Source organism: Clinocottus analis, unplaced genomic scaffold, assembly GCF_023055335.1.
Source record: "Clinocottus analis isolate CAN_PGR_092001 unplaced genomic scaffold, fCliAna1.0.p SCAF_42, whole genome shotgun sequence".
In the NCBI taxonomy this organism is placed as follows: domain Eukaryota; kingdom Metazoa; phylum Chordata; class Actinopteri; order Perciformes; family Cottidae; genus Clinocottus; species Clinocottus analis.
The window spans coordinates 673,306-695,805 of NW_027176176.1; the positions used below are offsets into that span (position 1 = coordinate 673,306).

General features: G+C 48.6%; 4 protein-coding genes across 4 annotated transcripts in view; 3 read left to right on the forward strand and 1 right to left on the reverse strand.

Moving 5' to 3' along the window:
• The window catches only part of LOC137801700 (dnaJ homolog subfamily C member 11-like), a 6,189-nt gene extending 5,872 nt beyond the window's left edge, over window positions 1-317 (forward strand). The window contains exon 16 of the mRNA XM_068599053.1: window positions 1-317. This exon is cut by the window's left edge and continues 1,288 nt beyond it. The gene's annotated coding sequence lies outside the window, so the exon portion shown is untranslated.
• Window positions 318-1,859: 1,542 nt separating this feature from the next.
• phf13 (PHD finger protein 13) lies at window positions 1,860-4,533 on the reverse strand. The gene is made up of 5 exons (XM_068599018.1): window positions 4,151-4,533; window positions 3,855-3,953; window positions 3,304-3,483; window positions 2,795-3,212; window positions 1,860-2,708 (listed from the first exon to the last, which is right to left on the reverse strand). Exons 1-5 carry the CDS (start codon window positions 4,193-4,195, stop codon window positions 2,476-2,478), a joined length of 975 nt encoding a protein of 324 aa, XP_068455119.1. The 5' UTR covers window positions 4,196-4,533; the 3' UTR covers window positions 1,860-2,475.
• A 1,398-nt stretch (window positions 4,534-5,931) lies between these two features.
• LOC137801693 (uncharacterized) lies at window positions 5,932-9,564 on the forward strand. The gene is made up of 4 exons (XM_068599046.1): window positions 5,932-6,124; window positions 7,135-7,532; window positions 8,015-8,058; window positions 8,143-9,564. The coding sequence occupies exons 1-4, from the start codon at window positions 5,947-5,949 to the stop codon at window positions 9,113-9,115; spliced, it is 1,593 nt and encodes a 530-aa protein (XP_068455147.1). The 5' UTR covers window positions 5,932-5,946; the 3' UTR covers window positions 9,116-9,564.
• Window positions 9,565-10,807: 1,243 nt separating this feature from the next.
• On the forward strand, window positions 10,808-14,930 carry LOC137801695 (heme transporter hrg1-A-like). Its single transcript, XM_068599049.1, has 3 exons — window positions 10,808-11,151; window positions 13,741-13,908; window positions 14,258-14,930. The coding sequence occupies exons 1-3, from the start codon at window positions 11,022-11,024 to the stop codon at window positions 14,392-14,394; spliced, it is 435 nt and encodes a 144-aa protein (XP_068455150.1). The 5' UTR covers window positions 10,808-11,021; the 3' UTR covers window positions 14,395-14,930.
• Window positions 14,931-22,500: the final 7,570 nt, after the last annotated feature.

Sequence of the window (22,500 nt, forward strand, 5' to 3'; positions counted from 1 at the left end):
TCATGTGGTTTCTCCCACTGCTGTGATTGGCCCGCAAGGTGGGCGGAGCTCCTGCAAGGTGGGCGGAGCTCACCAACGATCAGGATGCGTTTAAGCATTTAGATTGAACGCTGCATGAAGGTCTGGTGTTGTCACCATCACAGCAGCCTTGTGGCACCGAGTGTTTGTAGGATTTTACTTCTCTTGTTGGTTTCATGTGTACTTTATGGTGACCGGTCAGGTCGCCTCTGTAGTGCCCCCTAGAGGCCAGCAGAAGCACTGCTGTCCCACATAGTGTACAGACTGTATGGTTGAGGATCCCGAGTTCTCAGTCCTGTAAAAACACAATAAATAATACAAATAAAAAGTCATTTTCTTGTTTGCTTCAAGAACGTTGCAGCGAGGTAAAGAAGATGCCTGCAGGTAAGAAGACAGACCTCGGGTTAAAATGGTAACTCTTTATTTACAATAGTTTACAATAGTTTCACAGAAACAGTTTGCACCACAGTACAGACAACGCTTTCTCAAGAAGGGGAAAGGATTAACCCAAGATCAGAATAAACGAGCTGTATCACAATGAGCAAGGCGGACATGAAATACACGGATGTCTTCAAGACGCAGACCAGAACTACACTTTGTGCCTGAAGACGTCGTCGCGGCTTCATCAGGACGGGAACGTCTCGAAACAGCAAATAATTTCAGGTCTTAAAACGTCTTAAAAACATCACAACCTGATGTTCTTTGAGATCTGGCGATTGCTGGGTACGAACTAGTTCACCAAGATTTGTAAAACCCAGAAGACGAGCCTGAACTCCGAGAAAGTTGTATGTTCCTTACATAAACATTCATTGTGTTAGTCATTGATTCTGCATTGTAAAATCCATCCTGGACTAATATAAAAGGTCTAAAATCTGTCACTACAGTATGGCTTTTATATAATCAGAAACAGCAGATGGCACATGAATAACAAAGCTTAAAATCAAATTTACAGCAAGTACGAGGAATAAAGAGCCTTAAAACACTTTCTCCATGAAGCTGCTGAGAGGAAGAGATGAACTGTGGAAGCAAAGCGTGACGAGGAGACGACGTCTTCAGAGAAACCACCGCCGGCTCTTTGGTTGCATCTCTCCATCTTACAGAGGACCAGACACCAGTGAGCTGGTTGAACATAGCATAGCATAGCATAGCAGCATCGCTAACAGCCACACACATGGCAACCAGCCAAACAAATGCAGAACTTTAACTGGACTTTGAGAGAATCTTTCTAACAACACTGTGTCGATACAGAAAGGACGGCCGTGAGAGACTTGTCTCTGAAACAGTCAGGAGGTTGAACACCGAGGTGACCGTGTGGAAAATAACTATGAACACTATTGTTCCATCATGTCAAGAGCAGCAAAAACACCCACCAGAGGGAAAGACAAACACCTTTACTGAAAACTGTCATCGGGTTTTTTTATGTGAATAAACAAGTTTAAGAAATAAAAAAAAAGTTGAAATAAGAAAACCGTTTCAACAATTTGAAAAGCAAATTGTTGGAAAGCTTATGGGCCGAGTAACATTTAGACTCACGGAGGATCCGAGGCAGGAAGAGGACGAGCGCTTCAGTTCACGGCTTCAAGCCTCAATATATTCTCTCTTAAATAACAAAACAACAAACATATGAAGCGGGTAAAGACTCCGCCTCCAACCCGACATCTTGGTTCTCTCGTTCCTCAGCTTCAACCTATAGCACCACCTGAAACATCCAACACCTGAAGCAGAGGCCCCCCGAAGCAGAGGCCCCCCGAAGCAGAGGCCCCCCGAAGCAGAGGCCCCCCGAAGCAGAGGCCCCCCGAAGCAGAGGCCCCCCGAAGCAGAGGCCCCCCGAAGCAGAGGCCCCCCGAAGCAGAGGCCCCCCGAAGCAGAGGCCCCCCGAAGCAGAGGCCCCCCGAAGCAGAGGCCCCCCGAAGCAGAGGCCCCCTGAAGCAGCCAACAGCTGCTGCTCCTCTTTAACAGCCGAGTGTCGCAATACGCATGAGAGAGAAACCACATCCAGTTTATTCAGAAAGACAAACCTGTTCCTATCACAGGTCCTACGGGTTCTTTTAAAAATAATAATAATTATAAGTGCAAACTGTCTTTTCCACAAATCCCAGCATGCACCATGGTGGGTGGCAGTTGTGAGGGTTTCTCTCTATATGGCAGTTCAAATGTTTCCAGTGTTTACGAGGCAGCGAGCCCAACAGTCGAGGTTTGCTGCTGCGCTGCTGTCGTCTCCAGATAGACTTCCATTCAGTGATTGCCTTACGCAGAGTCTGTGGGGACGCAGTCACAAACCGTAGTAAATCTAAAATGACACGCAGACGGTTTTCAAAAGGGAGAAGGGCTGGGGATAGGTCCACCAAAGTGTTCATAGAAAAAGACTTCATGGCTGATCATGAAGGGCAGAGACTGAGGGTGCAAGACCTGAATTTGAGGAAGGGCGAGTCCAGCAGGAGAGGGCGGGGTCAGAGTTCAGTCTAGCAGGTGCTTACGCGGGCCCACACGCGAGCGGTGAGAGCGGCGGGCGTCCAGGATCCCGTGCGACTCTCTGCAGCTCTGGCACACGTACGACTCCGGCACGTGGCTCTTGCGGATCTTAGCACACGACAGGTGGATCCAGGTGTTACACTTGTTGCACTCGATCATGGCGCGGCCGGCAAAAGGCTTCATGCAGAAACACGTCACCAGGTCCCACGAGTCGTCGTCTGAGAAGGAGAGAGAGAGAGAATGCGCAGAGTTAAGCTTGGTAACCCCTGAAACAATGCACTACATGAATCAGAAGAGAGCTTACCAGAGTCCACCATGATGTCCTCGTCCTCTCCTGATCCGTCCTCGTCCCTGAACACCACCTGCTTCCCCTGGCGGAACACCGTTCTGTTCCCTGGAAGGCCCTCCACCTTCTGGACCTGCACCACCCCTTCTTCAAGGTCTTGACCGTCCCAGTTCGGATGCTCATCGTCGGGCTCCTCCTTGCAGGGCGCCAGGCTCGGCAGATTCTGGGGGTGGAGAGGAATGCTGATATGATCTTCAGGCTCTTCTTTGATCATCCGGCCACCAAAGGACGCGGGGTACTGCAGCTCTGGGGCTGTGGAGTGCTGCTGCGCCCCGCTCGCGTCACCAGCAGCATGCTCCCGCTCCTTTCTCCTCTTCTTTTTCTTCAGCTTGTCAGCTTTCCTGCGGTCGTCTGGGTGCAGGGTGGTGTTCGTGTGCTGCAGGAGAGAAAAGGGGCATGCGTGTTTTAAATGGATGAAGATGACGATGAAGATGTTTGGCTATTGGCGTGACATCGATTCCACTCACATCTTTCTTGGTGTGACTGGACATGGTGGACCCTGGCGGTGGGCGTTTCCTGCTCCTGTCCTGGGGTGTTTTGGGGGGGCGCTGGGGGCAGGGTGTCGGGGGTCCAGGGGTCCAGCCATCACTGTCAGCGGTGCTGCCGGTGCTGTTTGGAGGGCTGGAACTGCTGCGCAGTGGAGAGTCCTGGAACAACGAAGTGGAGAACTAAAGGCCAGCGATAAAGCTGGTAATAAAAACAAACATCCACCCAGCAATAACATCCCTGAACCAATCAACACTACTTATGATTATGACATACTGAACCCGGTGCAGCTTCAAACGATGAGAACTTGGCTGTCTTTGGTTATAATTATAATCATCTTTGACTTCAGAAAATGTCAGAAAACCCACCAGGAGTGCAGCATGGTTGCGGTTATGAATCCATGTCAGTGATCAGACAGCACGCAGTATCCATATGCATGGCTGGCGGCTCGCTCCACCATGTTTACATGTGGAAACATACCGTACTAGTCCTTAAAGGTCAACACAGAGCCGTCCGCTCCCCCTGCACTCACCTCCTGGGGGTACGGGATGTAGCCGGCGTAAGCCAAGACGAAGGTGCAAAACTTGTTGAAGTCCTCCACCGTCCTCCTCCTGTACGGCGGACTGAAGCCCTGAAACAGGTCACAGCACACGGGGTCAACACACAGAAGGCCTCGGGGAGCCGTCAATGTGTCCGCGTCAGTGCTGACGGGATGTTTTCTAAGCTTTGGTGCGGCGCTGCCGTTATGAGGACAGAACGAGCTAACGCTAACCAGCTGCTGGACGTTAGCATGCAAGCTAACGTCGCTCCTCGGGGAGACACACTTACCTCCGACTGATACGCACGGGATGTCGATGGGTCCACGTCACCCATCTCAATAACGTGTCGCCAATAAACGTGAGGGACAGCACGACGAGCCACTCGGCCGTAAACACGGAGGTTACCTAGCTTCTACGCTCGCTAGCCTCCCAGCATCTCGGCTAACGTCGCCAACGTGCCGTTCACTTCTTCTGCTTGAAGCTCGAAAGCAGCAGTTGACGCTGATGACGTCCCCCGATGGCCTCGCAGCGGCAACGCGTCTCTCCCGTTAAACGGTAACGGTAACTCCTCCGTCCACACCGGCCCGTCGGTTCCTCGGTACACAGACTAACGGAGCGAGGTTTACTTCGGGCTGTCACCGAGCAGCTGCCTGCCCCCTCTGACCAACTTCTCTGGTGTTTTATTGGCGGTGGGCTAACCCGCTCGCGGGGGCACGCGCGCCCCCTGCCGCGCGGGAGGGCCAAGCGCACACATTACAAATGTACGGATTACATAATTACATAAAGATGGTTATTGTGTACTTTTCCCATGTGCCCCCAATTAAATGTGGTGTTCCGTTTTCAGCGTATGTGTGGTGGAGTTTAATAATGTAAATTGCATAATTGATGGTACCAATAAACTCCCACTATGCATAATGTGAGAACAGCTTTCAGTGTCAAACTCTGCACATGCAACATTCTGCACAGGATGCCGAGCATCCAAGTGAAGTAATAAGCAAAACACATACATCAGTGAGGGGGACTATTAAAAACATCAAAACATAAACTTTTTATGAGACCTGTTTTCATCTTTGTGACAAATTAAAATCTAATAGTTTGTTCATCTTATGAAGTCCGCAGATATCTATATATGGAATGGAAAGAGTTGGTACTATGATGAATAAACAACATCATATACAACATTATATAATGACTTCTATATTAACGGCTGCACGTCGCGAGGAGGGCGCTCGTGTAACAAAGTGAATCCTCACGGTATTTGGAAGCCCATTCCCACCACACACAAAAAATTAGGACCAGAAAAAAAAAAAAAAAAAATTAGGACCAAAAAAATAAAAAATATGGAGGAAAAAAAAAAAGTAGATTTCTTTTCGTTGACAAAAATAAAGAAAACATCTAAGCAATACGTTATTTCATCACTTTGGTTTTACAATACCTTAATTTAAATGTAAATATGTATTGTTCATACAACAAAACAAGTACAGGTAAAAAAAAAAGTCCAATCTTGTTTCAATTCAAAATATCTTTTAGTAAATAACAAGAGCACTTGAATATAAAATAGTGCTTGCTTGGCAATGTCAACCACCTGTAAGCCCGTATTGATGGGTTACTTTAAAGTAAATAATTCATTCAATATATGTGTGGATTTTGCATTTTACTCAGTTCTTAAAAATGGTTAATGGAAGGTCAACAATGTACTTTGTCTGTACATTTATTAGCTACAATTATATTTAGGCTGTAACTGTAATTTTGCCATTTGTAGTCAGTAGTCAAGTTCTCATTTCTCTCCTGGAATGAAACTTTTTTTTTGTTGCCTTTTTTCAAGTCAAAGGAAAAAAAAGACAACGAAAAAAAAAATGTGGTCCTAATTTTTTTTTTTTGCGTGGCGGGAATGGGCTTCCATACATTCATGTCTGAAAGAAGAAGATGTTTTTTTCCAAACGGAAGTCCGTGGTTTCATGTTCCGGTCGCTTCCTGTTGTTTGAGCTTCTGCGCGCGTCGTCCGCTTCCCCCACGAGAGGAAGTCACGCGCAAACACTGTTTTATGTTTTGATCTCACGGCGTTGTTGTTTATTGTCGTGAAAGATGTCGAACGCCAAGCTGCAGCAGTTCAGGAGCCTTTTAACCGAGCGCTTTACTACGGTGGCCGTGGAGATATTCGGGGAGATGGAGGCTGTTGTCGAGGCGTTCTACGAGGAAAACAAGCGCCTGCGCGATGTGCTGCACATGGTGCTGCACCCCGAGATGCGCCTACCCAGGATAGGTTCGTCCCTGTGGGGCCAGACCTCCACTCACACGCCGGCACAGCTGCACGTCACGTGACGTCAAGCCGTGTGACGTCATGCAATGTGACGTCAGACAGTGTGACGTCAAGCCGTGTGACGTTAAACAATGTAACTTTACTTAATGTAACTTTACTTAATGTAACTTTACTTAATGTAACTTTACTTAATGTAACTTTACTCAATGTAACTTTACTTAATGTAACTTTTCTCAATTTTACTTTACTTAATGTAACTTTACTTAATGTAACTTTACTCAATGCTGCCTTTTGATAGCAGTCTGGACATTAATCTGTTAAATTGTTTATTTATTTATAACAACGCAGGCCGTTTACACTTCACTGTAACGTTGCATTTCATTTGTTTTCGTTGAGCTTTGTGCAGAACACTTTGTGTACTCGAGTACATTGTGCAGAACACTTTGTGTACTCGAGTACATTGTGCAGAACACTTTGTGTACTCGGGTACATTGTGCAGAACAGTTTGTGTACTCGGGTACATTGTGCAGAACACTTTGTGTACTCGAGTACATTGTGCAGAACACTTTGTGTACTCGGGTACATTGTGCAGAACACTTTGTGTACTCGGGTACATTGTGCAGAACACTTTGTGTACTCGGGTACATTGTGCAGAACACTTTGTGTACTCGGGTACATTGTGCAGAACACTTTGTGTGCTCGGGTACATTGTGCAGAACACTTTGTGTACTCGGGTACATTGTGCAGAACACTTTGTGTACTCGAGTACATTGTGCAGAACACTTTGTGTACTCGGGTACATGTTTGAGGTGGATGTCAGGAACAGATAACAGAGTTATTATTATTCAGCCTCTTCAGCTTCGTTCCCTCTTTGTGTCTGTCGTTGTTGTGTTCTGGTACGCTAAAGAACTCCAGCTTCAAGGAGCGGTGCGGTGGCTTTGTATACTTTGTGCAGCCAAAGTGAAGCAGGAGATGTACACTCAGTACTGGTGTCTTCCTCTTCCCCACAACAGACGCCCACCAACACACTGGAGCCGCCTCAGACGTCAGAGAGCGGAGCTTTAAGGTGGATCCGGAAATATCGGAGCCGTCGCCGAAAAAACCCAAAGAAGAGCCATTTGATCATGACATAAGTTTTTTATCAGAACCGGAAGCGGAGCCGGGGGAAGGTGAAGCCCTCATCGGCCCCGAGCGAGAAGAAGACAGCGACCCCAGCATCCCCTACATCACTGACTCCTTCCACATGGAGGGAGTCGACCCCAACGACTCTCCACGAACCCTCACAGCTGATGAGGACTGTTGCTCCGACTCTGACATCACAGACGTCCCACAGCTGTCCAGGAGCGAGGGGCGAGCGAGTGTGAGCCGGGAACTTCAAAAACATTACAAAAAGTCTGCAAAGAGCTTAATGGTGAGGTTGTTTTAATGCAGAGCGGCGTCGCGCTGAAGCGTCTCGTGAATAGATCTGCCCTGTTGGTGATGAGGCAGCTGATCAGTCAAACGCACATCAAGTATCTATTACAGATATAAGCTGTAAATAAGTATTTTTATGATTGCTTTGGGCCGTTTGGATAGTTTTCCTTCCCGCGTGTGAGTGTAAGTCCGTTGTGTTGTTCATCTGGGGACCAACACAATCCTCATTTTTCAGCCAGTTTTAGAAAATTACAATACAGAGCAGAATGTTCTGGACAACATTAAGTCGTCCCAGATGGGTTTTTATTCTGCAACTTTGATCTGAAGATGCCCTGGAAATATCCCTGAAATGATCATATAAGATCTGTGAGAACATCTTGACGGCCTGCAGCGCTGCTGTGCATGTTGTGAGCCCGTTTGTTCTCAACAGTTGAAGCATGAAATAATGATTTGTTTTCTTTTCCTGCTGCAACGTGGAAGAAGCCAAAGTGGTCCCTGCAGAAAACCATGCTGGAACTACCGAGGTAACTCGATGCCTCCACTTTGATGGCTCAGATTCTTATATGTTCATGTATCATAAAGCTCCTGATGCTAACCTGTTGCTACAGGATGGTGCCCCAACAGCAGTTCTTTCCTGCCGCGAACGACTGCACGTCCTTTTTGGCGAGACTCACCGAAGCCTTCAAGGGTTTTCCAGACGACAAGAAGCCTCTGATCACTAGAATGGGCCTGACGGAGGATGTGGAGTTGGTGGACTGTGCTTTCGGTAGAGTCCCTAAAGGTTGCCCGCTGTCCTATCAGGGCCCGGTGTCGTCGGGTCGGGATTACCAGATGTATGACGATGCCCCGTCTCGCCCGCTGCTGCCCCTGGCTCGTCACAGGCTGAAGCCCATGCTGGCCGTCCCGACCCTCAGCGCTAAGGAGCAGGAGCACGTGGACCACGTGCAGATCACATGGGAGGCGGCGCGCATGCAGGAGCAGGCCACACGAGGACGCACGGAGGCAGCGGACGAGCTGAGCAAGCTGCGGCTCACCGGCCGCTTCAGGGAGATCTGCAAGCTGAAACCGGGACGCAGCAACGCGCAGCACCTGGTGTTCAAGCTGCAGAAGGGGTCGCCCCGCAGGAGGGCGGCGCAGGGCCAGCAGGACACCAAGGCCCAGGCCCTCCGGGAATACTGCAAACATCTGTGTGTGAACTGGTCCCCCTGCGGGTTCGTGGTCCATCCCGGCGCCCCGTGGCTGGGGGCGCTGCCCGACGGCCTGGTGTACGACCCCAAGGAGGCGCACAGCTTCGGGCTGGTGCACGTCAAATGCATCGAGACCAGGAGCTTCATCGAGTGCAAGTTCCTGTTCTGCCGGGACGGCGTCCTGCAGCTGAAGAGGACGCACTCGCACTACTGGCACATCCAAGCGGAGCTGCTGGTGACGGGCACGGAGTGGTGCGACCTGCTGGTGACCTCCAGGGAAGACCTGCTGGTGCAGCGCATCTACCGAGACGCGGCCATGATCAAGGTCATGAAGAAGAGGCTGGACGACTTCATCTTTTATTACTACCTGCCGTGTCTGGCGCCGCTGCGTTAGCGTTAGCGCCGCCGCAGCGTTCACGCTCTGCCGACACATCGCAAACGAGCCCGATGTCTTGTTCCTCCTATCGAGGCAACAATAAGTTTGTGTGTTTGTTCTGTGGTTTCTCTCATCGACATGTTTCATTAATCAGGACACGTCGTTGATCTTATTTATTTCCAGGTGAAATGTAAATTTACTTTGTGTTATTGATTAATCTGTTTTTCTGGTTTCTGTCAAAAACGATTAAGTAAACCAGCAAATATCCTTTATGACAGAAACTGGAGCACGAGATTATATGCCGTCTTTTTTACTTGAATACTGAAATTGTTGCTGCAGATTATGTTGTTGTTTACATGTTGTTTATTTGTTTTCCTTCATGTTTTATCATCAGAAGCAGGTTCACGTGTTGGGACACGTTGCAAGAGACCAAAGAATGTTCCAAAAATAAAGATTCTTACACAATAACAATGAGTGTTCACCTGTCACCGCTTCCTTACGCTTCAAACCCTCTCAGGTCTCAATCACCACTTCCACTGCTCCAACACAACTTACTGAAACTGAGTACAACCTGTTCAGCTCTTTTACAACAGCAAATACAGATTTAAATGTACTACTTTGACTTAACTCCTTCCAGCGTTTTCACTTCAGTTGACGCTTCACTCAGAGTTTACACTTAACACTTCAACTTCACTCAGAGATGAAACATTTCAACTCATTTAAGTGTTAAATTGCAAAAATGTCATCAGCGAACACACATTTACTTATGATGTCATAACGTTGAGTCATGATTTTTATCGCATTGTGTACACGATACATTTTATTTGTAAAGCAATTTACCAGTAAAAACAAACAAGAAGCAATAACAATAGAGACGACAACTGCTGCGTCCTGTCTCCTGCAGGGGGCGCTGCGTCCTGTCTGCTCCTGCAGGGGGCACTGCGTCCTGTCTCCTCCTGCAGGGGGCGCTGCGCCCTGTCTCCTCCTGCAGGGGGCGCTGCGTCCTGTCTCCTCCTGCAGGGGGCGCTGCGCCCTGTCTGCTCCTGCAGGGGGTGCTGCGTCCTGTCTCCTCCTGCAGCGGGCGCTGCGTCCTGTCTCCTCCTGCAGGGGGCGCTGCGCCCTGTCTGCTCCTGCAGGGGGCGCTGCGTCCTGTCTCCTCCTGCAGGGGGCGCTGCGTCCTGTCTGCTCCTGCAGGGGGCGCTGCGTCCTGTCTCCTCCTGTAGGGGGCGCTGTGTCCTGTCTCCTCCTGCAGGGGGCGCTGCGCCCTGTCTGCTCCTGCAGGGGGCGCTGCGCCCTGTCTGCTCCTGCAGGGGGCGCTGCGTCCTGTCTCCTCCTGCAGGGGGCGCTGCGTCCTGTCTCCTCCTGCAGGGGGCGCTGCGTCCTGTCTCCTCCTGCAGGGGGCGCTGCGTCCTGTTGTCTCCTGCAGGGGGCGCTGCGTCCTGTTGTCTCCTGCAGGGGGCGCTGCGTCTGCCGGCCTGAGCAGCGTCTCCTCGGCTGACGTCAGATGACGTATGTCTTCTAACAGCTGGTGGAGGAACACCTGCCCTCAGCAGATGCGCGTGGTCATGTTTAACCCTCAGGTCGCGCGCGTGTCCGGGACAACGCGCATGAGTCAGCAGTTCTCTCTCAGCCGGCCGCTCCGTTAACCGGATGCACTTGTTGTGAAATCACCAGCACGCACGCACGCACACACACACACTCACACTCATACACACTTGTCCGTGTCTCGTGGAGTGGTCCTCGCCCCTGGTCTGGTTTCGTGGTCTGGTTCCCTGGTCTGGGTCCGTGGTTTCGTGGTCTGGTTCCCTGGTCTGGGTCCGTGGTTTCGTGGTCTGGTTCCCTGGTCTGGGTCCGTGGTTTCGTGGTCTGGTTCCGTGGTCTGGGTCCGTGGTTCCCTGGTCTGGTCCCGTGGTCCCGTGGCGCCATGGCCGTGAACAGGACGCACGTCAGCGTGGGCTACGCCGCGCTCGGGCTGCTCTGCGGGGCGTCCGCCTTCCTGATGTGGAACATCGCGTTCCTGCAGCCGTGGACCGCCGCCATGGGAGGACTGTCCGGTAAGCGCGCGTCCGCGACCGGGCTCTTCTGTTGGCGTGTGCACGTGTATATTCCACCTTTCTGCGCGAACCCAAGTTCTGCTCCTCGAGCTGAAGGAGCACGAGACACTGAACCACCTGAACCCACCGGCCACCGTCCTCCTGAAGGGCGCAGGGGGCGACCGGCAAGAAGTTTTATATATATATGTGTGTGTGTGTGTGTGTGTGTGTGTGTGTGTGTGTGTGTGTGTATATATATATATATGCAGTCTATTCTGCTGCTTGTCTTTAACCAAACTAAAAGAGTTCTAAGTTAATTGAATCGTTGGAGGAATTATAAAGTGCAGAGAATCCAAACATGGGCCACATGTTGCAACATGAGTTGGGAACATTAGTTATTGTTTTTCAGAGGTTTAAATTAATAATAATATAATAAAATGTTATAATACCAACTATTAAAAGGACAGTATATTCCACATATAAACAGTTTTGACTCAATAAGTAACATCACTGTCCTGAAGGGTTTTCCTCTTATGAGCGTTTGTGTCTTAACATTAATGTCTCGTCCATAAGTTAACGTTTATATTCTGCTTTAATGAATACGTACTGCTGCTATGCTGAATCTCAGTGGCATTAAACTGCTGGCACATGTTACATAATGTAACTTCTATTAAAGTCATAACGTGATAATAAGATCCTGAGAGTCTGAAGTCTCATTCACACATTTGACTTTTTTTAGGCTGAATTTACACATGAACTCTGGCTCAATTGCAAGTTCATGAATGACAAAGACAGATGTAGAGTTGGCGTTGTGTGTGTTCCTGTGTGCAGTGTGTTGTGTGCAGTGTGTTGTGTGCAGTGTGTTGTGTGCAGTGTGTTGTATGCAGTGTGTTGTGTGTTGTGTGCAGTGTGTAGTGTGCAGTGTGTAGTGTGTAGTGTGTTGTGTGCAGTGTGTTGTGTGCAGTGTGTTGTGTGCAGTGTGTTGTGTGTTGTGTGCAGTGTGTTGTGTGCAGTGTGTTGTGTGCAGTGTGTTGTGTGCAGTGTGTTGTGTGCAGTGTGTTGTGTGTTGTGTGCAGTGTGTTGTGTGCAGTGTGTTGTGTGCAGTGTGTAGTGTGCAGTGTGTTGTGTGTTGTGTGCAGTGTGTAGTGTGCAGTGTGTAGTGTGTAGTGTGTTGTGTGCAGTGTGTTGTGTGTAGTGTGCAGTGTGTAGTGTGCAGTGTGCAGTGTGCAGTGTGTAGTGTGTAGTGTGCAGTGTGTAGTGTGCAGTGTGCAGTGTGTAGTGTGCAGTGTGTAGTGTGCAGTGTGTTGTGTGCAGTGTGTTGTGTGTTGTGTGCAGTGTGTAGTGTGCAGTGTGTTGTGTGCAGTGTGTTGTGTGCAGTGTGTTGTGTGCAGTGTGTTGGGTTCAGTGTGTTGTGTGTTGTGTGCAGTGTGTAGTGTGCAGTGTGTTGTGTGCAGTGTGTTGTGTGCAGTGTGTTGTGTGCAGTGTGTTGGGTTCAGTGTGTTGTGTGTTGTGTGCAGTGTGTTGTGTGCAGTGTGTTGTGTGCAGTGTGTTGTGTGTTGTGTGCAGTGTGTTGTGTGCAGTGTGTTGGGTTCAGTGTTGTCTCATTGCCCTTTGAGCTGCTCTTTATGAGTCCATATCTATAACCTCTGCACTCTGTCTCATGTTATTAATGCTGCTACCAGAGTGCATGTTCCCAAAGATACACAGGACGTCTGGGCTGTTTTCAAATGAAAGAACAAGTGCAGTGTGTAGTGTGCAGTGTGTAGTGTGTAGTGTGTAGTGTGCAGTGTGTAGTGTGTAGTGTGCAGTGTGTAGTGTGCAGTGTGTAGTGTGCAGTGTGCAGTGTGCAGTGTGTAGTGTGCAGTGTGTAGTGTGCAGTGTGCAGTGTGTAGTGTGTAGTGTGCAGTGTGCAGCGTTGTCCTTAGACAGGAAGTCTCATCCCTAAAAACACCAACAATCACATTCCTGGTGTCTGAGAACCTGTTCCATGACTATTTTAATAATACGCCAACATCATCATATTCACGTCACATGACACTCTATCATCTCTCTCACACACACACACACACACACACACACACACACACACACACACACACACACACACACAAAAGGGGAACATAAAGAAAGAAGTGTGATTCATTAACTCAGCAATGTGTATCGTGCTGTGTCATGATGAGCACTGCTGTGTGTGCGTGTGTGTGTGTGTGTGTGTGTGTGTGTGTGTGTGTGTGTGTGTGTGTGTGTGTGTGTGTGTGTGTGTGTAATCACGTGATCAGAGAGCGTTTTTTAATTCAAGGAAACTACAATATGAAGGTTTTGAAGGTCAGTCGCCAGAAATCAACATTCATATGATAGTTATGACCAACGCATCTACTAGTATCTGTCTTAAGTGTTATAATAATGATAATAATATTAATAATGATAATAATAATAATAATAATAATAATAATAATAATAATAATAATAATAATAATAATAGTAATACCGTTGCGTTACACAGCAACTCTCTCATGGCTGCTCATGAACTCAAAGCACCAGCGTGTCGTGAGGTGAGACAGCGAGCGCTGCGTCTTCATTGGCTCACCTGTCGGTTGTGTCGGCCCTCAGGTGTGCTGGCCCTCTGGACGCTCATCATGCACGTCATGTACCTGCAGGACTACTGGAGGACCTGGCTGAAGGGCCTGAAGTTCTTCTTCTTCATCGGGGTCTTCCTCTCGCTGGTGTCGGTCGTGGCCTTCGTCACTTTCATGTCTATTGCCATCAACAACAAGCAGTGTGAGTCCTTCCTCCTCATGAGGCCATGTCTGCTCCTCTCAAGGTGTTGATGTGGTGCAGTGAGGTAGAAACACCACACCTGTGTGACGTCACGCTGAACACCTGACAGCCAGCGGCCTGGAGGCTGCTGTCATGTGAATAATCACAGCAGAGTAAAGGAGAAATCCCTGAAAGAAGCTGTATAACAGCTGGTTCACCGGCAGGAGGCTGCTGGTGTTGCAGGTTGCAGGTTGACGGTTGATGGTTGATGGTTGATGGTTGACAGTTGACGGTTGACGGTTGATGGTTGATGGTTGATGGTTGATGGTTGATGGTTGATGGTTGATGGCCCTGCTCTCTCCCTCTGCAGCCCTGTCGGACCCCAGCAGCCTCTACCTGTCCGCTGTGTGGAGCTTCATGAGCCTGAAGTGGTCCTTCCTGCTCTCCTTGGCCGCTCACCGCTACCACAAAGAGTTTGCCGACATCAGCATCCTCAGTGACTTCTGAGGCCGCTCGAGCGTCCAGAGCGACGCCGCAGACGGTGGCTGAGCGTCCTCGTGTCCAATGTGTTTAATGACTGAAGGGAACGTCTGTGCTTCCTCACACTCTTCAGTGGTGATTCCCAGGTGCAGTGTCACGCTGTCGCCCCTAGAGGGCGCCACCCCTCTAACAGTAATGTACAGGAGTGTGCTCGACGGTTTTGTATTGTTTCTAAAATGTTCAATGAATTATGAAACGTGGCTCCCAGCAGATGGATGAGGCGGCGCATCCTCATGGCGGACGTGAACACTGACGGCGTGTCGGAGGCCTGCAGCCTCCACACGGCGCCGCCATGTGACACGCAGCACACGTCCTGTCTCATGTCGGTGAACCGTGAAACAGCATTTTTAATATACAGAATGATTTTTGTATTTTCATCAGAGTGAGTGTTCGCATTGTGTTGTCCCCATCTGAACTGTTAATCCTACTTGTATTGTTGCTTCATGAGATTATTCAGCTGTTTCTGATCATATCTTCTTCATGTTCGACGTGAACCAGAAGGAATGAGAGCCGCTGTGTTTGAGACACTTGTTAATAAAAGTGTTGTCACTCATCCAGTGTGTTGTTGTTGTTGTTGTTGTGCAGAACGACTGTTTGTGTCCTGCTCCTCAAACATTTACTGACTGTTTAAGAGACTTCAGCAGCAAAAAGACAATTGTTTTTATTCAAAAGTGACTTTCAAGCAGCATGAGAGCATCACGGAGGAAAGACGGAGCTGAAGGTCACACTGATGCTTTCCTCCTGGAGGGACCGGGTCACACGGGTCTGCATCAGAACCAGTAGAGCCTTCATGGACCAGTAGAGTCCTTCATGGACCAGTAGAGCCTTCATGGACCAGTAGAGTCCTTCATGGACCAGTAGAGCCTTCATGGACCAGTAGAGTCCTTCATGGACCAGTAGAGCCTTCATGGACCAGTAGAGTCCTTCATGGACCAGTAGAGCCTTCATGGACCAGTAGAGCCTTCATGGACCAGTAGAGCCTTCATGAACCAGTAGAGCCTTCATGGACCAGTAGAGCCTTCATGGACCAGTAGAGCCTTCATGAACCAGTAGAGCCTTCATGGACCAGTAGAGCCTTCATGGACCAGTAGAGCCTTCATGAACCAGTAGAGCCTTCATGGACCAGTAGAGCCTTCATGGACCAGTAGAGCCTTCATGGACCAGTAGAGCCTTCATGGACCAGTAGAACCTTCATGGACCAGTAGAGCCTTCATGCAGGAGCCTCAGCATGGAGGTCCCTGCTGGGAGTGCAGCTCTGAAGTCAGGTAACTCTTGCGTAGGTTTGGTCCCTCAGAAGGTTTTTGTTTCATAAACGTTTCTCAGATGGTTTTGAAGCTTTGAAGCTGAAGCTGAAGCAGCGTGACGCTGTGCTCTCAGGACATGTTTGGTGGTACGTGTGTATTAATTGCATGACACTGTGTGTGTGTGTGTGTGTGTGTGTGTGTGTGTGTGTGTCGGCCTCAGAGTCTCACTGCATCAAGGTAATTGCGATGTTGTGGTTGAATCACCATGGCAACATGTTTTATCTGGTCGTTATAAACTCCGACGTTAAGAAACCGAAAAACAATCCTGCTCACTTTCCACTGAGCTGCAGCTCCTATTAACTCTAAACACTGTGTGCGTGTGTGTGTGCGTGTGTGTGTGTGTGTGTGTGTGTGTGTGTGTGTGTGTGTGTGTGTGTGTGTGTAAAGAGAGGGAGGGCTCTGGTTTTATTCGATTATGGAACTCCTTTCTACCCAAATGAAGGAAGGAAGTCGTCTGCACTGCGGTGAGACTGGAACTAAAGTTTAGACCTTAACACCACGTCATAAACGTCATAAACATCATAAACATCATAAACATCTTAAACATCTTAAACATCTTAAACATCTTAAACATAAACATCTTAAACATAAACATCTTAAACATCATAAGGCTGCTCCAGAGCAGCTGCAGGTGGACTCCTGTGAAACACCTTCACAGGTGAAGTCAGAGAAGATGTTGACATGAAGAACATCTTCATACTTTATGCGTCTGCAGCTTCAAGGATCACATTTTATTTATGTAACAGATTAATGTTCTTTTGAAATGTGTTTCGTACAATATGTTCAAATATTAAAGATGCTGCTGTTTACAAATTAATGCATAAACTATCCAGACGGGATATTACAGCACAGACTGTGTGTATATATATATATATATATATATATATATATATATATATATATATATATATATATATATATATATATATATATATATATATAATTTTGCATAATTACTTTTATGTTTGATACTGTCATTACATTTCATTTCCAATACTTCTTTCCTTTTACTTGAGTAAAAATATAAATACAGGACTTTTACTTGCAGTACTTTCATATGAATTTCATCAATGTAAATATTGCAAAGTGTAAATATCACACTTATATACTTAGTGTGTCACAACACGTCTGCTCTGAGCTCTGACTCGTATTAGAAGTATCAAAAGGAAAAGTTGTATTAAGATGCAGCATATATTACATTCCAGGAAAACACTGATGCATCAGCTGCATTTAGACGTTTAATCTGCAGCAATGCATCATGGGTAATACGTCCATCTGAGGCTTCATTTGTGAAACGTCACCAGCTGTGACTTATGATCTTTGGTCTTAATGATACAAAGAAATACGTCTAAATAAAGGAGGAGAAGCAAACACCTTGAAGTGGAGCAGAAGCAGATGCTGCTCTGGCTTCAAGGAGCCGCTCTGGCTTTAAGAAGCCGCTCTGGCTTTAAGGACCCGCTCTGGCTTTAAGAAGCCGCTCTGGCTCTAAGGACCCGCTCTGGCTCTAAGGACCCGCTCTGGCTTTAAGGAGGCACTCTGGCTTCAAGGAGCTGCTCTAAGGAGCCGCTCTGGCTTTAAGAAGCCGTTGTGGCTTTAAGATGCCGCTCTGGCTCTAAAGAGCTGCTCTGGCCTCAAGGAGCCGCTCTGGCTTTAAGGGACTGCTCTGAGTTTAAGATGCCGCTCTGGCTTTAAAGAGCCGCTCTGCCTTCAAGGAGTTGCTCTGGCTTTAAGGAGCCTCTCTGACTTCAAGGAGCCGCTCTGGTTTTAAGGAGCCACTCTGACTTTAAGGAGTTGCTCTGGCTTTAAGGAGCCTCTCTGACTTCAAGGAGCCGCTCTGGTTTTAAGGAGCCGCTCTGACTTCAAGGAGCCGCTCTGGCATCTTGAGAAGCCGTCCCAGGATGATTTCAGAGGAACTTCCGCAAAGCGAGGAGCAAAGCCCACAGATATTTAAGCAATATCCAGAGCAATTTACTGTTTTATTTACAAACTGAAACATGTGTTCCAGACCTCTGCAGCCCCCCCCCCCCCCACCTCCCTGCAGCCCCCCTCCCCCCCTGCGCCCCCCCCCCCTGCAGCCCCCCCCCTGCAGCCCCCCCCCGCCTCCCTGCAGCCCCCCCCCCCTGCAGCCTCCCTCATGCAGCCCCCCCCCCCCCAACAGTCTCTCCCTGTTGATTCACTGCTGCAGCATTTCTCTCCACTCGCTCTGCCTCCTCCTTTTGTTTTGGGCCCATCTTCATCCTCCCTCATCACCTCGTTCCTCTCCTCTGACTGGTGTGTGTCTGTGTGTGTGTGTGTGTGTGTGTGTGTGTGTGTGTCTGTGTGTGTGTGTGTGTGTGTGTGTGTGTGTGTGTGTGTGTGTGTGTGTGTTTGTGTGTGTTCTGTCCAGGCCTCTGGGAGCACTGCGAGCTCGCATCTGAAACACTTTAGAAGACATATTTTCAGTTTGAGAACACAAAGGGATGTGCATGGCAGCGCCCGTTTGAAGTGGCTTCACAGGGGGAACCAGAGCCAGAGCCAGAACCAGAACCAGAACCAGAGCCAGAACCAGAACCAGAACCAGAGCCAGAGTCAGGACCAGAACCAGAGCCAGAACCAGAGCCAGAGCCAGAACCAGAGCCAGAACCAGAGCCAGAACCCGGGGTTTGAGAAACCATGAAGAAATGTTAGCGCAGTGTAACTTTGGTGGGTTCCTGTAATCTAGTGGAAGTGGGCATTGATTGAATGTGAAGGCGGCGCCTTTGAAGCTGGCGGTGCTGCTCATGGAGCCGTGCAGCATTCCTCCACCTCCACACGGCTCCTCTGTGGACGGGTGGTGCGTGATGGGGTCTACTCCAGGAGATCCAGGTCTGCACGGCTTCCAGGAAGCAGCATGTGAGGTGAGAGACAGCAGCGCTCCCCGCAGGCTGCCGATCTCAACACCTCGTGGGCTGAGTTCTTTCTGCACCTCTCAGGGAGACAGAAGGTGCTGCGGTGACCTCACCGCCTGGAGACATCCAGAGCAGCAGCGGAGGGTTCCTCATGCTGCTGCTCTGGATGTCTCCAGGCGGTGACCTCACCGCCTGGAGACATCCAGAGCAGCAGCTGAGGGTTCCTCATGCTGCTGCTCTGGATGTCTCCAGGCGGTGACCTCACTGTCTGGAGACATCCAGAGCAGCAGCGGAGGGTTCCTCATGCTGCTGCTCTGGTCGTCTCCAGGCGGTGAGGTCACTGTCTGGAGACATCCAGAGCAGCAGCGGAGGGTTCCTCATGCTGCTGCTCTGGTCGTCTCCAGGCGGTGACCTCACTGTCTGGAGACATCCAGAGCAGCAGCGGAGGGTTCCTCATGCTGCGTCCGTGCTGCAGCGGTGTGAATACACACCTCACGTTGTCCTCACAACGTGTTCTGATGGTCTCAGTGTTTACAACTGATCCTATACGAGTTTACAAAGTGAAGCGTTGGAATCGCTGACTCAGCAGAGGAAGTGTGTTTCCTGTTTCCTGCTGGCTGCATCACGTCGGCGTCACCGTTATGAACACAAGTGACTTCTTCTTCTCTAACAATAGAAGACAAAGATTGATTCCTTTCCATCCACGCAGGAGCTACTGTTCCTGTCCATGCAGTAGTCCATGTAGTAGTTCACTACTACACATGATGTAGTAGTTCATGTAGTTCATGCAGTAGTTCATGTAGTAGTTCATGTGGTAGTTCATGTAGTTCATGTAGTAGTTCATGTAGTAGTTCATGCAGTAGTTCATGTAGTAGTTCATGTAGTAGTTCATGTAGTAGTTCATGTAGTAGTTCATGCAGTAGTTCATGTAGTAGTTCATGTAGTAGTTCATGCAGTAGTTCATGTAGTTCATGCAGTAGTTCATGCAGTAGTTCATGTAGTAGTTCATGTAGTAGTTCATGTAGTTCATGCAGTAGTTCATGCAGTAGTTCATGTAGTAGTTCATGTAGTTCATGTAGTAGTTCTTGTATATATATATATATATATATATATATATATATATATATATATATATATATACATATATATATATATATATATATATATATATATATATATATATCTTTGTTTAAAAGGGGTCCATGTGTCACGTGCACACAGATCACATGACCTGCTGGTTGCACACGTGGTCATGAAGCAACAGTCTCACACATCGAGCCTCAAAGCTCTCGTTCCTGTGGACCAGCAGACCCTTCACGTGTTGTAGCTAACGGCTTTATTAAAAGTTATTAATGAACTTATTAATTCATATTGATGTCTTTTTGTTGCCAGGTTGTCGGTGGACAGCATGAACACTTTTACTAATACTTCTCTCCATTTAAAACAACCAGCGAGTAATGAGGTGTGGTTTTCATTAATACATTTGATTGATTAAGCTGAACAACTTTAAAGCCCGTTATAAAGAGTACTGCTCTTACCCAGCATGCACCTCTCCCTGGATGTCCCAGTGTAAGCCACACAGGCTTCCTGCAGCCGGCCGCTCAGCTGTGAGCTCCACTGGGACTGTTTGTAATGCGCCGCGGACCAAGCAGCACTTAAAGACTGTAATCAGAGCCAGAGCAGGATATTGGCTAAATTACACATGAAAGCAGGGACATTTGAAGGAAGCTTGAGCACTAAATATTATGATAAATTACGGTCTAATACGAGAAGATAAGTCACAGCTAAACAAGAATAATACGGGCTTGCACGCAGAGCGGCAGGGAAGTGCTCTTAATGCACGATTTCACTTTTCAATTTGAAAAACACACATCACGTTATCTCACAACATTTTACAAACCGTCTCACTGGATCGTCACGCGGTCGCTTCGCTGGAGACGCAAACCACGTCACATGACCTCCGTCATGTGACCACATGACCGTCAGCCAGCGGAGGCTGCCATGAAGACAACACTGTTCATGAAGAGGTTAACACACACAAAACATTTATATATAAATATACACATAGAGCAGCTCCGCTTCTCTGTGTGGGTGTGTTTGATCAGGTTTGATCAGGTTTGATCAGGTTTGATTGACAGGTCAGGCAACACTGACTGGAGCAGAGATGTGAATCATCGTTCTCCGTGTGAGAAGTTCAGAGAGAAATAATGCAAAAGAAAAGTGAACAAAACCAAACTGCTCCACCTGTGTGATGAAGTTTAACTTCCTCCACCAGGAGAAGGAACCTGCGTCCATGTCGGCTTGTTGTCTAATAACTTATGATCTGCATATGAAATGTTTCTCCGTGGTCACATTGTTCCTGACTGAACTTCATTCAGCTCGATGCTCTGAGGTCACAAAGCACCAACACCATCAAGAAGATGTTAGTGACCTGCCGGAGAAGCTCAGTAGTAGTAGTAGTAGTGGTAGTAGTAGTAGTAGTGGTAGTAGTAGTAGTAGTAGTAGTAGTACTAGTACTAGTACCGCTCCTCCTGGTCACAGTCTGCATGCTGCTCTAACTCATCCTTCTGAGCATCCGTCTCTCAGCCAGAGGAGAATATTCTGCTTAAACTTGAGAGTTTAACCTTTTTCTTCACAAGCTACACCTCACAGTTTGCACTACATTTGCTTATCATGCACACACCTCCCCCTCGCGCTGCACTCCACCCGGTCCCATCACCACCATCCCCCACATGCCGTGCACCTTCACCCCGTCGCCCCCCACCAGAACCCCTCTAAGTGGATACCCCACAGGAAGGGCTTCTCCAGGGGGGAAATGGGTCCCAGATGTCTGCCTTTGTGCCACTACGGGCTCCTCGGGAGGGATGGAGCCGCGGCCGGGTGGGTAGGGGTGGAGGAGGGTGGAGGGAGGTGGAGGGAGGTGGAGGAGGGTGCAGTGTGCGGTGTGCAAACATCAATAACGGCAGCCAGGAGGGTGAAGAAACTCCCGGGGTGAAGGTGAGGAGGAATGTAATGATTAGTTCCTTTTGTCAAAGCCAGCGTGGATGTTCAAACACGTCGCTGGAGCTCGGTCACGCCGCCGCGCCGCGAGCAGCTGAGCCGCCGCCGCCGCGCCGCGGCCGCGTGACGCTAATTGAACTGACTGCATTACGATCTTAAAGAAACTGTTTCCCCCTTGTTCTTCTTTTCCTGCAGAACTTCAAAAGTTCCAACATGGCCGCCGCCGCGTCCAGCAGCACGGAGCCACATGTTGAGTCAGGAACAGACAACGTCGGCCGGCTTTGATACCGAACCCTCGTGTGTGTGTAAGCCAATACGTACTGATATATATTGATATGCGTATGATCTATTTTCAGCCCCAGAAAGGGTTAATTACGACCCCCGTGGAAATAAACCGAAGACGAGAGCAGCGGCCGAGTGTTTAGTGAAACATTATGTCAAGACTCTGACAAGGAAATGAAATGTGCAACATCAATCAGCCGAGAGGACGGAGATCAAACGAGCCTCCACACTCCTGCATCTGGTTCTGTTTGGACAGCCTCACTTTTTTTCCTTCTCTCTCTCCTTTCTTCTCCTTTTCTTCTCCCCTTTTCTTATTCTTCTCCCATTCTCTCTCTCTCTCTCTCTCTCTCTCTCTCTCTCTCTCTCTCTCTCTCTCTCTCTCTCTCTCTCTCCTCTTCTGTTCTTCTGTGTGCCACGACATTCCTGTCGGCCGACTCTTTGTTCGCTCATTTTTTCCACGATGGCAGCGAGCCACGCGTTGCTCAAGGTGAGCGGCAGCTCCGAGGTTGCGCTCCACAATGACTCTGCTGTCCCTCCACCAGAGCTCCCAGTAAGCGGCTAATACCAGTTCATCCTGTTATGTGAATACAGCTTCGTATAATTCACTGTCTCTGTCCGCG